At 43.6% G+C, this 18,807-nt stretch overlaps 1 protein-coding gene across 3 annotated transcripts; it reads right to left on the bottom strand.

The window, feature by feature from the left end:
* Window positions 1-1,433: 1,433 nt before the first annotated feature.
* On the bottom strand, window positions 1,434-17,975 carry LOC117453987 (zinc finger protein 675-like). Of its 3 annotated transcripts, none has more exons than XM_071204571.1 (4): window positions 17,841-17,855; window positions 16,977-17,042; window positions 16,463-16,618; window positions 1,434-2,526 (listed from the first exon to the last, which is right to left on the bottom strand). In XM_071204571.1, the coding sequence occupies exon 4, from the start codon at window positions 2,446-2,448 to the stop codon at window positions 1,591-1,593; it is 858 nt and encodes a 285-aa protein (XP_071060672.1). In that variant the 5' UTR covers window positions 2,449-2,526; window positions 16,463-16,618; window positions 16,977-17,042; window positions 17,841-17,855; the 3' UTR covers window positions 1,434-1,590. The 3 variants fall into 3 exon arrangements, with proteins under 3 accessions (XP_071060672.1, XP_071060673.1, XP_033948929.1); XM_071204572.1 differs by having other exon boundaries at window positions 16,463-16,600; window positions 17,841-17,853; XM_034093038.2 differs by lacking the exon at window positions 16,463-16,618 and having other exon boundaries at window positions 1,435-2,526; window positions 17,841-17,975.
* Between the last annotated feature and the right edge of the window lie 832 nt (window positions 17,976-18,807).

Raw genomic sequence — 18,807 nt, forward strand, 5'->3', positions numbered from 1 at the left:
CCCTCTGCATTATGAACACACATCTAACCCACAGGACCGCGCTGCCCGGGACGTTCATGTTACGTGTTCAGCACTACATGAGTTTCTCTTTACCCATGGATGCACAATAACAACGGACCATATCGCCTTACTGCCAGCCCACGGAGCTGTAATAATGGATATATTGCACATGTTTGCTGTAATTCATCATTTGTAAAATATTATACAACATGTCAACGTACACTATTTCCATTATCTCTTTCAATTTCAATGTTTTTCCCCCATCATTACTCACTCTTACTAATTCCACATCCAGGGCTGACCTATTATCCTGTCTCTTCTCCTTCACGTTTTCATTCTCTGCTAGTAAGTGCTGTTTTTGTTGCCTATGCATATCACTGAGATGCTCCCCGCTATGTACTGCTGCAAGTGTCCTTCCTAACATACCTACCTTCTCTTTATCTGTTACTGCCAGCCCATCAACCTGGAATTGTAATGGATTTCCTTTTCCCACTCATCTGCTTAAACATGGACCAGACATCATCTAATGTTACTCCTCTGCCAATGGTAGAACACAATTCTCTCCATGTTCTCTTTTTTGTATATTTGATTGTCCTTCGAGCAGCTGCCCTTTTCCTTTGATACTCTATAACATTATTTGGTGTCATGTTTTTCTTTAATTCTCTAAATGCATCGTTTCACTATTTAATAGCCCTGTTGCATTCCTCATTCCACCATGGCACCACTTTCTTCCTACCCTTGGTTGTTGCTTTGGGTATACTGTTCTCTGCGTTATGTGCCTTGTAATGACCTCTCTGCTTCCCTCTGATGTTAGCAGGTGTACCGACTCCTCACACCATATCCTACATTTCCCCCAATCAGCTTTAGCAAAGCACCACCTGGTTATTAAACCTCCTTCCTGTATATATACATTATTATTCATTTTAGTAAGCACTGGATAATGGTCACTTCCTACAGTGGAGTTATTCAAAACAAACCATTCGCATGTATGAACCAAAGTTTGACACTAATGTCAGATGCAAGCATGAGACTTTCCCCCTGTGTACATCTACTCTTGTGCCATGTCCATCATTAAGGCATACTAGTGTTTTTTCCTCCAGCATTTCTTGATTGTAGTATTTATTACATGTACAGCACTTTGGCCCGACCAAAAATCGCTTTTAAACATGCTTTATAAATAAACTTTGATTTGATTTGACAGTACACCTCAAATACATCACTACACAACCTGTGGTATTTGAAAAAAAGGGAATGACATGTTTATAATATGCTGCCAAACAACAGATATGCAGGGTCTGTTTCTAAGGCCATTTTATTTTTGGTAGTCTGATCATTTTAACAAGAGAATAGGATCAAACTGGAAACATCGTAAATGTGTTCTAGATACATGAATCATTGGTTCTTTTAGAACAGACTGCTAACTCAACAGGAACTATCAAAAACATCTCAATCAAAGTTTAAAGTCACAACATTTTATTAAACAAACAGATTATTGGAGAAACTACTCCGCAGATTAATGAACAGTGAAACTCGCTCATGAACTTTAAGGTGAATACTTTAAGAACAAGTTTTCCCACACTCTTAACACCACTATGGTTTTAAGAGTGTGTGAACACGAAGATGTGATTTGAGAGCATCTGATCTACTGAAAGTTTTCCCACACTCTTCACAGCAGTACGGTTTTTCTCCAGTGTGAATACGGTGATGTGTTTTGAGATGAGTTGATGTAGTGAAAGTTGTCCCACACTCTTCACACCAGTACGGTTTTTCTCCAGTATGAATAAGGTGATGTGATTTGAGAGCATCTGATGTAGTGAACATTTTCCCACACTCTTCACACATGTACGGTTTTTCTCCAGTGTGAATACGGTGATGTTTTTTGAGAGCACTTGATTGAGTGAACATTTTCCCACACTCTTCACACCAGTATGGTTTTTCTCCAGTGTGAATACGGTGATGTGATTTGAGATCACTTGATGTTGTGAACATTTTCCCACACTCTTCACACCAGTACGGTTTTTCTCCAGTATGAATATGTTGATGTTTTTTGAGAGCACCTGATGTAGGGAAAGTTGTCCCACACTCTTCACAGCTGTAAGGTTTTTCTCCAGTATGAATAAGTTGATGTGATTTGAGATTACCTGATTGAGTGAAAGTTGTACCACACTCTTCACACCTGTAAGGTTTTTCTCCAGTATGAATAAATTGATGTGATTTGAGAGTACCTGATGTAGTGAAAGTTGTCCCACATTCTGCACAGCTGTAAGGTTTTTCTCCAGTATGAATACGTTGATGTGATTTGAGATGACCTGATTGAGTGAACGTTTTCCCACACTCTTCACACCAGTACGGTTTTTCTCCAGTGTGAATAAGTTGATGTGATTTGAGATGACCTGATTGAGTGAACGTTTTCCCACACTCTTCACACCTGTAAGGTTTTTTTCCCATGTGAATACGCAGGTTTCTCTTTCCAGATGTTGTAAAGGATTTGTCACATTGCTGACGTCTCTCTCTTCCTTTCGGTTTCTAGAACAGACGACAGAGAAAGAGAGAAAGTCAATCTAAAAAGCATAAATACACAAGTTAACACAATAAAAAGTCACTTAATATAAACCTTGAGTTAACAAAATACTACTTATCAACTGTTTGTGTTTATTATATTTGTATTATATTTGATACAGTAATATTCTAACCAAAGTATATACCAGAGGTGGGGGACTCGAGTCACATGACTTGACTCGCATATTTTTTGACTTGAGACTTGCTTGACTAAATAAAAGACTCGACTTGACTTCGTAGTCATGACTTGAGACTTGACTTAGGCGTGAGACAGATGACTCGAAAGGACTTTACTTTTTAAAATAAAATATTTGCTTTGTACGAAGCCCCTAGAGGGCAATGAAAAAATAAGAGAAAGTATCTCGTTCGCAGGAGAAAGTAGGAAGTGGAGCGCACAGGAGACAGCCGTTTCATTGCAGACTGTTATGTTTATGTGGGGAAATACATACATTATTTGAGATACATTTCAAACACGGACTTCATTTTAGGGACATTTCAGCCAGGGATGTAGAGTTATTTGTTCAAGCACCAGTTCGGCAAAACAGGAGAGTCTGTGAACCAGTCTGCCTTGACCTATGTATTCATGTCTGTGACTCAGTATCTGCTGCCCACAGCTGTTTTATAGAAGAAAAACCTCCTTCACTTCATGAAATCTCTGCAGCACCAGGAGGCAGTAACGTGTAACTCAGCAGAATCTCAGAAGAGCAGCACCAGCTGCAAAGAGCTGTGCCTTCACTGTGTTTACCTTCATTAGAACAGCTAACGAGCGACCGCAGGCTGCTACGTTTTAACCACGCGCACCTCTACACACACACTGAACTGCCCAATTATTCCCCCAATTACCCGTTTTAAGATTTCAGAGCCCCACTCTCCATTGTTGTTAATGTTGAAAATAAAACCCTAGTTTTCATAACCACTGTCTTTTAACTGATTTAAATGCGGAAACTGGGGTTATTCATCAGGATTTCGTAGGACTTGACTTGCTTGACTCTCACCCCAGTAACTTGTGACTTGCACATGTATGACTTACTCCCACCCCTGGTATACAGGAGACAGAGGGAGACGGCATCCTTTCACTGCTTGTCTCAGTATGCTCCGTTCGTCTTGTCTTAGTTTTTTTGGTCTAATTATTGTCTAAACTTTGTCGTATCTGTATGAAACGTCATTTTGAGAGACCATGCTTTTGATCCTGTGGATTACATTTGCCTTCTGCAGACCATGTCTGGCCATTCAACTTTCCAAGACACACCTGAGTGACAGCACAAACAGGTATGGCGAGGAGCCCCGGCCTCTACGCTGCTACAGCCGCGAGGCTATGCTAGAGCTACAATGCGATCGGCTTCCTACGAATACACCAAGCCACCTGTGCTCTTCGATATTGGATGAAATCCCTCGGGAGCCGCTTAGAAACACCAGGAAAAAGAGGGGAGGAAGGAGGGGAGGCGTTCAGAATTGCCTACGGCGGAGATTCAGCCGGCCACCACTTCCATCATTCTCACAAACCTGCGCTCATTGAGCAACAACGTGGACACACTAAGGACATACACAAGGTACTGTCATGAATTTTTTGAGGCCTCTTTATTATGTTTCACGGAAAGTTGGCTACAATCTACAAAGCCTGAATCTCTTTGAAGTACCCGGATTCACCCTTGTTCGAGCAGACAGTGATGCGAACTCGGGGAAAACCAGAGGAGGCGGTATTTGTGTGTGATCATACTCAGTAAAATGTAAAACCTGCAATCCTCCGAGAGAGTCTGCACTAGTGTTGCACGGTGTACCGATACTTGAAAGGTACCGCGATACCCTGCCGTTAAAAACGGTACGATTCCTCCGTTTCATTAGTATCGGTACTTTAAGAATGACGGGGAAAAGTACTCCGGTGAGAAAGCGCCGTTTTAATAAGAGCCACGCCCTGCACTGCAGCCGTGCCTCGCTGAAGTCCCGCCCCTCTCAAGCACGCTCTAAGTCCCTCCCCTCTCTCGTGCACGCATTAGCTGCCAGAGCATGTGAGAAAACGAGAAGCATGGCTGCAAGTGGGAGTGCAGCTGCCGCTGCGACTCGGTTTGTTGACAAAAAAGACGCCAGAAGCGAAATTTGGAAGTATCTCTGACAGTGAGGGCAAGCCTACGGACACCACGAGGCCTGTCTGTGAGAAATGTTTTAGATCTCTGCAAACCAAGGGAGCCAACACATCAGACTTGGCTAAGCACCCGCCGACCGGCATCCAGAGCTGTTTAAAGAATTTAAAGACAGACAGGTTAGCGAATGTGATAGATAACATAATTACATCATGCTCAAGCCATGCCCTCAAATCTAAGTCAAACAAGTGTAATTTCTTTTGTGACAAACGAACGTTTTCGTAGTTTGACGAGGCAATTATTGGCAATGATAACCGTCTAATATGGCTATCTTTTTAGCTAACTTAACAATGTGGCTAACATCTGCAATGTACATTTTGTCAATAATTATTTATATTACTGTACTATTACATGTTAATATAATATAAAAAGTTGTTCGAGCTGATGCTTAATTTTATTTAATACGAATTCTTGTCATTTATTTTGTTTATTGTTCTCATTGTTTAAAAGTTTGTGTTATGGTTATGGTTCTGGTGTGAAATAAAGCACAATAATTACATTTAAGACTGTTTCCCCTTTTTTAAGAAAATAATCGGAATCGCAACTCTTGACTTGGCATCGGTATCGAAACCAAAATGTCGGTATCGTGACAACACTAGATCATACTCAGTAAAATGTCAAACCTGCAATCCCAACGTAGAAATTCTCGGCATGACATTAAGACCCTTTTATCTCCCTAGAGAATTCGGGTGTATTTTACTGTTTGTTGTTTATCCTCAATACTTAGTCCCGCCCGCATGAGATGCGAGCGGAGGACTGAGGAGGGGAACCGAGGAGAGAGGAGGGGAATCAGCAGGCGGTTAGAGAAATGAGAACTCCTCTCCTCTCCTCTGAACGGTCATTTTAAAGAGACGTCCATTAATGATGACAGGAGGCACAGCAGCCCTCTGTCTGATGGACAGATGTGTTCATGATACACACACACACACACACACACACACACACACACACACACACACACACACACACACACACACACACACACACACACACACACACACACACACACACACACACACACACACACACACACACACACACACACACACACACACACACACACACACACACACACACACACACACACACACACACACACACACACACACACACACACACACACACACACACACACACACACACACACACATTAGAGCTGTCAAGTTAACGCAAAAAAAAATTAATGCCACTAATTATTTTTAACGCGATTAACGCATGTGTATTTTTTTCCTCGCCCGCCCCGTAGTTTCAGAGCGCATCGAGTTTAAAATACCATCTACGAGCTGATGCTGACAGCCCTGCTGATGCTGACAGCCCTGCTCCTGCCGCCCGCTTGTGGCAGACCACACTTCCACGCTCACCGGCAGGCACCGACTGGCTATTGGGAGGACCGGGAGGGTGTGCGTATGTGTGGCCCGAGCGAGTGAGAGAGAGACCTTACGTGCATTGTTGTTGTTAGCATCTGATGCTAGCTAGCTGCGCTAACGGATATAAGGAGCTGTTTAAATTAAAACAGAGGAGCGAAATTTCGCCACAACTGCGCCGAGCACTTGACTTTATGCAGGAAGCCAGACAGTGGGACATTGTACGAAAAGTCAGCACACGTTAAAATAATTAGTGGCGTTATTTTTTTTGTGCGTTAACGCACAACACAGCCCTAATATATATATATATATTACATATATAACATACATTGTTACGGTTGCTGTTTCTGTCTGCTCATTAATCTGCCTGTGAGTGTTTTCAGCTGTGTGTGTAATATGTAAATAAGCTGAGCAGTAGCCCTGACGTCATTGGCTGCCCATCCTCTGGTCCGCCTCCGAAGATCGTGATTGGAGCACGCCGGACCCGACGTCTGCCAGTCGCAGCGCACACCTGCTGCAGATGATTATAAAGCCCGGGAACAACTACCACTCAGGAGGCTCTGTTGAGTGAACAGACGCCTCTCGCATTTTGCTCTTCAATCTGTGGTTAATCTTGTGTGTCTATCTAGTATTTATTTTCCCTTCATATAACTAGACTCCTGTGTTAGAGTCCTTCCTTTGTTTGTTTCATGCTGCCTGCCTGCCTTTTGTTTACATTGCCGTCTAAAATAAACCCCTTATAATAATTACCAATACCAATCTGGTTGTGTTGCTTCCCTTTGATTCCCCTAGTTCAGAAGGGAACGTAATATACATACATACATACATACACTTTGATTCATTCACAGTGCGGTATAATGAGACAATAACAGGCTACAGATGCGGACACACACACATTTATATAAATATATACAATTTCAGAATCAAACAAGTATGAGAGCACTCTCATAATAACGTAACACAATCAGAGACTGGATATATCCCCCCCTCTCTCTGGTCGCTGAAATGGGGAATTGAAATTATGGGCCAAAAGTTGTATTTACAAGTAGGCTATTAAAAGAGGACACCAAACCAACTGAGACCCGTCTGTCCACCGTACGCACTGTACAACACACACCTACACACTGCACTGTACAACACACACTGTACAACACACCTACACACTGTACCACGCACACACCTACACACTGTACCACGCACACACCTACAAACTGTACCACGCACACACCTACACACTGTACCACGCACACACCTACAAACTGTACCACGCACCTACACACCGTACCACACACACCTACTACAGCTCGTAATGCATAATCAGGCTACAGCCGTTGTGTATTTTATTATTTGAAGCACTAAATGGTCTTAGAGAAATATCGACTAAAGCAAATAAAGAGAGTAGGCCTGTTATACTAAGTGATATATATTATACACGAGCCGTGTAACGGTATACAATGGGGCAAAAAAGTATTTAGTCAGCCACCAATTGTGCAAGTTCTCCCACTTAAAAAGATGAGAGGCCTGTCATTTTCATCCTAGGTATACCTCAACTATGAGAGATAAAATGATAAAAATCACATTGTCTGATTTTTAAAGAATTTATTTGCAAATTATGTTGGAAAATAAGTATTTGGTCAATAACAAAGGTTAATCTCAATACTTTGTTATATACCCTTTGTTGGCAATGACAGAGGTCAACAAAGTCTTCACAAGGTTTTCACACACTGTTGCTGGTATTTTGGCCCATTGCTCCATGCAGATCTCCTCTAGAGCAGTGATGTTTTGGGGCTGTCGCTGGGCAACACAGACTTTCAACTCCCTCCAAAAGATTTTCTATGGGGTTGAGATCTGGAGACTGGCTAGGCCACTCCAGGACCTTGAAATGCTTCTAACGAAGCTACTCCTTCGTTGCCCGGGCGGTAGGGCTGAACGATATACCGTGTCATGGCGATAACCGCGATATTCACACCGCAGGGACGGGCGGTTTTATTCATTTTTTTTTAAATGCTAACGCACTTTAGCACGAAACTGCACATACAATATATTCGAAACTGCACATACAATATATTCGATTAAAGCTGAGACTCCACAGATTATTTAAGTATAGTATCTAAGCCAGGCCTATTCAAATGGCGGCCCGCGGGCCAGATGCGGCCCAGAACCAACTCCCGAGTGGCCCAGCCTTCCGTGGCCAAATTCCTACACGAGAACATACCATGAACGCAACACTCCGCGTTGCATAGAAACCACCAAACCACAACGCAGCACGTTTTTTGAAAGTGCATCTAGTGGTGCTAGTAACGGTGGTCCTATGATAGCAACTCTAAAAACATGTCTCTCTCAACTCTGAAGTGTGAACAAAGACAAAACGGTCATTGATCTTGTGGAGCAGATGCGCGAGTCATTGCCCAAGTCAAGCTGGACCTTTTCGCGACCGACTTGAGTACGGGTCGGATGCTGCATTTTCCGAAGCTCCGCAAACACATCACATCCCCGGCACAAATCACGGATGTGATGACAGATTTCATTGCGAGGTTGAAAGAGAACTTTAGTCAATTGGATGGACTTGCTCTGCCTCTGCCCACAGAGGTGATGGGCTTTGCCAGAGACCCCTTCACTGTTGCAATAGAGGGGGGCGTATCCACCAGAGCAAAGGAAGTGGTCCCCTGCATCGACGAGGGGAAATTTACACTGGAACTTATTGACATGCATTCATCCGTAACCATGGCACAAGAGCAGCGCAATGTTTTAGAGTGACGTCAACAAACGGCAGTTCCCTTCCTTCAGAAAGTAGCGATCTGTGTGCTCAGTATGTTTGGATCAACATACACATGTGAGTCAAGCTTTTCACACATGAACTCAATCAAAAGTAGCACTCGCTGCTCCCTGACTGACAGCACTCTTCACCAATGTCTCAGGATTGCATTGGCATCCTATGAGCCACAAATCACTGCTCTTGTTCAAAACTAAAAATGTCACTTCTCCCATTGAGAAAGTCAGCGAGTAGACGTGTAGTATTCATTCATACAGTATGTTAGTTACCCTTATCCCTTGTTATGGGTTTGTGCACTGAAGGGTTTGACAGTTCTTTTTGTATTTAAATACACTTTGTAATGTGTCGGGGTCAAATGTGACCAAAACGTATGATTTTTTTGTTATTACTTGAAAAGTGAAAAAATAGTAGGCCTATTGCTACAGTACTACCTCTTTGTGTTACATTGGAGCTCTTTAACTGTTTGCTAATGCACTTTTTGATGTGCATGTGTCATAAGTAGCTATCCAGTTTTATTTTGTATGTGAGGACATGTATTAAGACTGCTATTATTGTATTCAGTTAAATGCACTTCGTGATGTGCCTGGTTAAAAAAATAAATAACCTGAATATTTGACTTCTAAAGCAAACAAATGTAATGCTACAACTTTTATGCACTTTGAGATGCCTCAGATTCTGTTAAATGAATGCTAATTTGTTCTGTTTTTATGCAGGAAGCCAGACAGTGGTGCATTGTCCCAATACAGTTGTTTTAAAAAAAGCTTTATTTAACCAGATGGTCCCATTGAGATCATTGCTCTCTTTTTCAAGGGAGACCTGTCCAACATGGCAGCAAGTTACAACATGAACCTAAAACAGATAACACAAAAGGACATCGTATTTACAGGGCTCCATGTACACACCTAGAGACATTGACAAGAATCAACAGTATATTTATATCTCACCCTGTCAATAAGCCTCACCTTCTTGGCAAAAACTGTATTGTTTTTGAAGTGGTGGAGAGACAATGCACAGTTCTACCCACTGCTGTCACCCATGGCCAAAGCATATCTCTCTGTCCCAGCAACATCAGTACCAAGCAAGAGAGTTGTTTCCACAGCAGGGGATATTGCAAACGCCCAAACATCCCAGCTTCTACCTGGAAATGCTCATATTCCTAAAAGATAACCTTGATGATGCTGAGCGTGTGAGTTAGAGTTGAGTTACTTGAAAAACTAAAGTGAAACTTGATCTATTCTATTGCCGGGTCTGATTATTATATTGTTGACACTTTAAAATACTACTATCCTACTAAAATGCTGTACAATGTCGCGATAAATATCGTACCGTGGACTTTTTTTGGCGATATTATCGTACCGTGAGTTTTTGGTATCGTTACATCCCTACTAACCGGTATCAGTATGTTGTTACTTCGGCAAAACTGCTCCACCTGTTAGAAATCATAAATCTGCTCAAAGATTGTTGGTCACCCTGTCAGAGACTTTCTGACTTGCTGATTTTACTCTAGCATAGTCCAAAGCATCTTCGCCACAAATAGCTGAATAAGCCTCCCGTGCTCGCCCAGTGAGTACACACTGAAGTAACAGCACTTTGTCCCAATCTGACCAGTTTCTTGCCTCTGCTATGCGTTCAAATAGAGTTAAAAAAATGTCAGGGTCACGCTCATTAAACTTTGGCACTAACCGCAAGTAAGAAATAATATCGCCACCACCTGGTGCCGACCTATCAGAACCATCCTCCACCGGAGCAAGCTTGCCCTCTCCAATCAGCCGTAATCTAGCATATTCCACCTCAAATGTCATCTTTCCACCTCCAGCACCTTCTCACATTTCATCTTTCCCACCTCCAGCACCTTCTCCACCTCTAAACGCTTCTCTGCCTCCTGCTGCTGACCCCTCAACTTCTCCTGCTCCATCCTCAACTCCAACGTCTGATTAAACTGCATGGCCAAAAGCTCCTTTTGCTGCTCGAATGTCAAACCAGCCGTCTGAACCACTGGCACGACCCCTGCCGCACCAGACTCGCTCTTCTGCAACACTCCCCGCTCAAACAAAGATGACAGCTTTAATCTCATGTTTCCGCTTGCTCCCTACAACAGCAACTTCATAATGCTCTGCTATTTCGACCAACTGCGCCTTCTGGCAATCATCCAAGAAAGATACTGAGGGCGCATCCACAAACGCCGACAAAGAAGCCATAATCTATTGCCTATCCCCAATCAGAAAGCAAAGTATTAAACTGTCAACACGCCTGGGCAAAGACAAAACCCAACAGAGGATTTCCCCCCAACTGCCCAACCAAAATCTTCCTAATCTCACCTCGTCTTCATGTGGCTTGCGGCGGGTAATTACGCACTGGAACCCGGCGGATTTATGGAGCGACCTGCACGCAGGTAACACCAGAGGATGTGCCCCCGAGACAGCTGTCCGAAAACAGCTGACACTAACCACGTCGCCACAACACTATGAAAACAAACAGACGCAACCCAGGGGGAAACGCCACTTAAGCCTAGCGGGGGAAACTCTTTACAAAAGCGTAACAAGCAGCAACGTCTTACCTTCTGATTGGCACACAAAACCTGACGCCATGTCAAACACTAAAGCTAATCCACGTAACCATCATCCCGAAACACAGAATTTCCTGTGTTTCTCATTCCTGGCTCCACCCACTTTTTCAAAGTGGGTGGAGCCGGTGGGAGCAGCTACTCAGAATGGGGATGAGTGTTATTTTACCTGGACGACCGGCTGAGGCTGGCTCGCTCCAGGGAGGGAGGAAGCGGCTTACAGACGATACAGCTCGTATCTCATCTGTCAAACCTGGGTTTCATTATCAACTGGAAGGAGAGCTGTCCTCGTCCCTCCAGGTTATCTTTTTAACTGGGAGTGGAATTGAACTCAGCCCGCATGAGAGCGCGACTCTCACAGCGGAGAGGGGAGAAAGTGACAGCTCTCCTCCGGCGCGTCCCACCCCGCGGGGCGGTGACAGCCCTCTCCGTGATGCAGCTGTTAGGCATGATATCAGCTGGTCACGTGGTGATCCCCCTGGGGCTCCTTCATAGTGAGGAGACTCCAGGCGGTTTATTCGCCTGTGCATCGACCCCGTGCGTCAGAGGAGACGCATGGTGTACATTCCTCCTTCCGTGGTTTTGGATTTGACCACGTCAGTGGGGGTGCCCCTGAGCAGAGTGACGTCACACACCGCAGTGTTCACAGACGCATCTCTCGCAGGCTGAGGAACGTGCATGTCGCAGGCAGTGGGGGGGCAGTGGCCGGGTCACATGTCTCTCCATATAACGTGCTGGAATTACTCTCCGTATGGAGAGTGCTCCAGCACTTCGTCCCGTGGCTGTACAATCAACATGTTGATTCAAACAGACAACAAAGCAGCGGCGGCCTACATAAATCGCCAGGGAGGTGTTCGATCAGCTGCTGAACACACATCCTGCACAGCCCAATGGACAGCGCTCCGTGTGGTGTGCAGGGAGAAGCCTGGGCCCCCTGCCTCGTGCTGTCGTTCCTCCAGCTGTTGCTGGACAGGAATTGGCTTATAGCACGGTAAAAACATGCTGCTGCCATTTCATCTTGCCACGTAGATTTGGGGTCAGCACGGTGTTTAGTCACCCTCTGGCAAAACGTTTTCTACGGGGAGCACAGAGACTCAGCACATGTCTGAGTCTCTGTGCTCCCCGTAGAAAACGTTTTGCCAGACGCGCTTTAGCGCCTCAATGGGGTTTTGGCTTAGTATTACGCGCACTGAGTAAAGCTCCATTTGAACCTTTAGATCAGGTCCCCCTGAAGTTCTTGTCAGCCAAAGTAGCTCTGCTCCTGGCTCTCACATCAGCTAAAGGGTGAGTGATGCGTCTGCTCTCTCTGTGGCTCCGTCATGCGCCTTAAACCGGCTTTTATGCCAAAGGTGATCACAAGCTCTTTTAAATCGAGAGGGATCACTTCGGATGGCTTCTTCCCTCCTCCTCACACATCAGAGGAGGAAGCCACATCTCATCTCCTCTGTCCCATACGTGCGCTGTCATGTTATATTGCACGCACAGCCACGTTGCGCAAGTCTCAGCGCCTGTTTGTGCATTACAGAGAGCGCTCAATAGGGCAGCCTCTGTCCGCACAGCGCCTGTCACACTGGCTGTGTGAGGCTGTATCACAGGCGTATGTCTCCTCTGGGGTGGATCCCCCAGAAAACATCAAAGCGCACAGCACCAGAGGAATTTCAACCTCTATGGCGTTGCATGGAGGAATGACAGTGGGAGACATTTGCAATGCTGCATCTTGGTCTTCCCCTGTTCTTTTATTCGTTTTTATTTGAGGGATGTCTCCCATTCCTCTCTTACACACTCAGTACTGAGTGTTCTGTCAGAGTGAGTAATGTCACGGACTAAACGGCATGCCCTCTCTCCTGCCTATCGGCATTCAGAGAGCTGCCCCTTTTGCCCCTCTTTTATAGGTTTAACAAGTGGGATTTGTTTATCTCTACTTTTTTTAAACGACAGGTATTCACCTTCATTCCCTTAAAGAGAATATTCATTTGGAATAATGCTATATTTCCAGGGACTGTGATGCTCCTTCTTTTTCGCATGGGTTATTAATTGAGTAGATGGGTTTTTGTGCTTCTGGTTACGGACGGACCAGTGGGGCGTGGACTACATCCTGCTTCGCCCTTAACCCAATAGCCTTAGAGGGCGAAGCCTTATACTCATAGGACTGGGGTTACGTACTGTAACCCAGCTTCTATGAGTATAGGCGCAGCCCTCTAAGGTTCGGCCCCACTGGCTCCGCGAATAGCTGAAGAAAAGCTGTTTGTGTGGGAGCAGTTGGACGGGCCATCTTCCTATTTATACGGAAGTGAGGCCGGAGGTGGGGCCCATGTCACAGGTGGGCGTGGATTAAGTCTGTCAGTGCTGCACACGTGCAGAGGGATTACCCAATAGCGATAGCCTTAGAGGGCGAAGCCTATACTCATAGAAGCTGGGTTACAGTACGTAACCTCAGATGCACGCTGAAGGCTCTTTGAGCAGCTCTCACTGGTCCTGCTGTTATGTTACATGTTAGTTGTTTGTTTCTCATGTATTGTGTTTGTCTTATGTGTCTATGTTGATGTTACACATGGAGCTGCTGTGATGCAAGTCACATTTCAGACTTGATCTGACAACTAAAGAACCGTAGACAACAACGTTCTAACCTCTATCTAACCATATTGTGCATTCATATTGTATATTTCAAACGGGTTGTGATCTTTCATTTGGGGATAACAGTGTTAGGCATTCGTGAGGTGCAACAACGTGAACGTGAACCTTTCTGTTGGCTGCTTGTTAGCAGACCCTCCACGCGATAGCAGAGCGAACAGGTACAGCCAGCGAGGGATCATTGTCCACTAGCAAATCGATTGCAGATGCAGGGTTCTTACACCTTTTCCAAAGTCAAATTCAAGCACTTTTCAAGCATTTTCAAGGTGCATTTTCAAGCAGCATTCATGTCTGTGACTCAGTATCTGCTGCCCACAGCTGTTTTATAGAAGAAAAACCTCCTTCACTTCATGAAATCTCTGCAGCACCAGGAGGCAGTAACGTGTAACTCAGCAGAATCTCAGAAGAGCAGCACCAGCTGCAAAGAGCTGTGCCTTCACTGTGTTTACCTTCATTAGAACAGCTAACGAGCGGCTGCTACGTTTTAACCACACACACACACACACACACACACACACACACACACACACACACACACACACACACACACACACACACACACACACACACACACACACACACACACACACACACACACACACACACACACACACACACACACACACACACACACACACACACACACACACACACACACACACACACACACACACACACACACACACACACACACACACACACACACACAGAACTGCCCAATTATTCCCCCTATTGCCTGTTTTATGATTTCAGAGCCCCACTCTCCATTGTTGTTAATGTTGAAAATAAAACTAGTTTCATAACCACTGTCTTTTAACTGATTTAAATGGGGAAACTGGGGTTATTCATCAGGATTTCGTAGGACTTGACTTGCTTGACTCTCACCCCAGTAACTTGAGACTTGCACATGTATGACTTACTCCAGGGTTCTTACACCTTTTCCAAAGTCAAATTCAAGCACTTTTCAAGCATTTTCCAGCATCTTCCAGCTGTTGTAAATTACATAATATATACACATACTCAAATGATTATTTCCCTACCTCACATTAAATCAGATGTTCTTTATGCTATAAACAACCAAATGTGTGTTTCGTGATAGCCTTCTACACGAAGATGAACAATTAAAGAAAAGAAAACTAAGTTTAATATTTCAAAATTAGTGACCTGTACGTAGACCAGGCCTCCCATATAACCTGTCTGAGCCGATATACAACAATCAGCCAAATGACTTTAATACATTATTGATTAATTGTTGAGGTACTTTTAGGTTGGCAGTGAACATAAGTCAGAGTCATGATCAATCATTATAAAACATATCATATATATTATTCTGACATGGACCAATCTGCACGACTACTTTTACTGTCTTTCACTATATTTAGATGAGAATACTTTTCTACTTTTACTTGAGGAACATTCTGAATGCAGGACTTTTACTGTAACAGAGTATTCCTCCACTCTGGTACTTCTACTTTTACTCAAGTACAAGATCTGAGTACTTCTACTTTTACTCAAGTATAAGATCTGAGTACTTGTACTTATACTTTCACTACAAGATCTGAGTACTTCTACTTTTACTCAAGTACAATATCTGAGTACTTATTCCACCTCTGGTAGTGTATTAGTCTGAATTGTAGCCACAAAAACACGCAGAGCTGCATAAAAATAGACTCACAACAAGTGGAAAATAATATTTACAAATGTGTCCAATGATTTTAGGTAATGTTGACTACTCAAGACTCCTGACTTATACATCTTCAAAGGAAAACTGTGTTCATTCTACAATTACATGGGATTAAAGCAAAAAGTAGTTTTAATTGTATAATACTTCAATTTTATATAAAAGACAGTTTGTTTTCATCTGTTTTCAAATAAACAAAGTCTTGGCTTTCAGAATATTAAACGGCAAATTCAGATGATAAATACAACTTTGAAGCTTTGGCATAATTACAAGCGGGGAACGGACTAATGTAACGTCACAGCAGGCAGAACAACAGCCGGTGTTTCTCGTGAGTGTTTCCCCGGTACACAAACGCAAAAATACACACACACACTCGCGAGCTTCCCCCAGAACAGTAATACAAAAGAAAATGTGTCTTCGGGTCAATGTGACTGATTTCGATAGATCAAGTCACATTTGGTTTAGGTACGAAACATACTACCAGTAGAAATACATCGCTTTCAAAATCGCTCTGAGTCGAATCAATAGATTATATTTTGTGACGATAACACAAAATGCCGTGAGAGCTTCGTCCTCTGAACACCACACGATGGCGACTGTAACGCACATAACATAGGTACGCTCCTCTGAAATGATTGTCCCCTGCAATTATTATTATCCCTCATGGAGTTCGCTATTCAGCTCGCTAACGTTAGCTTAAACAAACGTAACATGCAACGCTAGCCTAATCTAAAATGCTCTACTCCGGCGTACCTTTCATGTGGCTCGTCAGCGCAGACTCTCCCATCGTTATGTTGCAAACTTTGCAGGAGGCTACTCGTGGGCTTGACCCTCGTCTTAGCCATGGCTTGTATTTGTCTTCTGCTAGCCAACGCTCGTTGAAACGGGAACCTGCTGGCACACAGTCATCTATCTCTCTCATCAGAATGCCCAGGTCACACGTAACACAAACACTTGCAGGTCGCGCGCATATCGCGGGAAGGTGCAGCGGAGCTGTTTTATGTAGAAGCGAAGCAATTCTTTTCTTTTAATCTAAAAAGCGAACTATTCAGTCAGACAGCAATTTATTGTAAAAGTAAAGCATTTACATTTTCAAGCACTTTATCTCAATTTCAAGCACCATTCCCAAAATTCAAGCACTTTCCCAACCTTGAAAACACCACGTCAAATTTCAAGCATTTTCAAGGATTTCAAGCACCCGTACGAACCCTGCCGCCTGGCGGAAACGCTGGAATTAGGAATATATTGTGATGAAGTGCACACTGACCTGAGCTCCAGGAGTCTCCTTGTTCTCCTCCATGCTGCTCTCAGTGCTCCTTCTCCGACTGGGTCTCTGAAATAATCAACACAACTACAGCTGACGCAAAACAAGACAACTCAATACAACCGACAGACACAACCAAACTAATCCACAGCTACTTCGTAGGTTCATAGCAGAGGTGAGAAGTAACCAAGTACATTTACTCAAGTACTGTACTTAAGTACTATTTAGAGGTACTTTTACTTTGCTTGAATATTTCCATGTAATGCTACTTTGTCTGCAACAATAGGAGACAGTAATAAAGCTGCTTCTCTGAAGAGGAGAAACTCACAGCTCCAGGACTCTGTAAGTCAGGAGGAGACTAGAAACAACAAGTCAATAAACTGAGGCTTCATCCTGTAACATAAAGGAGTTACCTCACAGAAACCAGTATGCTAACGGCAATAAAGAAGAGTTACCGTCCTAACACAATATGCTGAAGGCACAAGGGGAGCGTTTACTCAAACTAAACGGTATGCATATAACTTATGAATATACTGTGGGATAAATAATGTTAGAGAAAGTAATTATCAAGGTATCACACACACACACACACACACACACACACACACACACACACACACACACACACACACACACACACACACACACACACACACACACACACACACACACACACACACACACACACACACACACACACACACACACACACACACACACACACACACACACCTTCTTTTCAGCTGGAAACACTGAGAAGACCACAGAGCTGCTTCAGGACCTCTGCGTCACAGTGAATGGCGATGCTAACAAGCATATATTTCGTGATTAACTGTAAACTAAGCTAACAGGTGTAAATACACTTACTGAAACCTCTGCGTGTGTCCACTTTCGTCGTCGTCGTCTTCTTCTTCTTCTTCTTCTTCTTCTTCTTCAGTGTTTATTGGCTGTTGGCAAACCAACCTGTAGGTGCATTACCGCCACCAACTGGACTGGAGTGTGGACAAGAGACTAAGCAGGAAACAATAAACAAAAGAAACAAAACAAAGAACCAAAACTCTAGATTATTTTAAATGTATCAATTTCTCTTAGAAACGTAATAATCTCTCAATATATATTGCCTGATGTTTTCCCTAACAGCCTTGATAGCGACAAATCATGGAATGTTGCTTTCTCCAGTGTCTGGAAAAGCACATTTCTCTGAGTACTATATTTCCTGCAAAGCAGTAAAACATGCTCAACAGTTTCTGGCTGGCTGCAGTGTATACACTTTCCGGTTGGATGCTTTCCTATTATACTTAATGTATGATTGAGCCCTGTATGACCTATTCTCATCCGAGAAATGACATTTTCCTCCCTTCTTTTAAACCCACCTGAGGGACTTCCGGGTCATTTCACTCGGTTAGGAAGGTTCCTAAGCTAAATGGACTATTCGACTTCAGCCTAGGGCTAGGAATAGTCCCGGAAGTCCCTCAGTGGCAGCCATGATAAGTGCCGTTCGAATTCTCTAGAATGATGAGAATGATAGGAAAGGAGGTTTCAAACTTCCTTTATAACCTCCTTTAGCTTAGGAACCACTGGACCTCCCTAACCGACAGGAGAAGCGAAAATGCTGCCCCACAATGCATTGCAGCCGCAGCATTTGCTGTCACTCAACAGTCGGCCGTTCACGGAAACAACCGATTATGACCGAGAAATGATATCATGAAAGTTACGGTGCTTATTAAGCATTTTAAAACATAGGTGGTAAGTTGCCAAAGTGCTTTGTTTTGAACGTTCATCAGTATTATAATCAAAAAGAGAAATATGAACGTTAGTTTTCACTGAAATGATC

This window comes from Pseudochaenichthys georgianus, chromosome 10 (genome assembly GCF_902827115.2).
Source record: "Pseudochaenichthys georgianus chromosome 10, fPseGeo1.2, whole genome shotgun sequence".
Taxonomy (NCBI): Eukaryota; Metazoa; Chordata; class Actinopteri; order Perciformes; family Channichthyidae; genus Pseudochaenichthys; species Pseudochaenichthys georgianus.

What these genes read in the sequence shown, in the direction of transcription:
- LOC117453987 (XM_034093038.2), bottom strand. Translation starts at nt 17,009, where the DNA reads ATGGAGGAGAACAAGGAGACTCCTGGAGCTCAG. An exon ending in AGGAGACTCCTGGAGCTCAG is followed by an intron (nt 2,527 to 16,976) that starts GTCAGTGTGCAC and finishes CGTCTGTTCTAG; the next exon opens with AAACCGAAAGGAAGAGAGAG.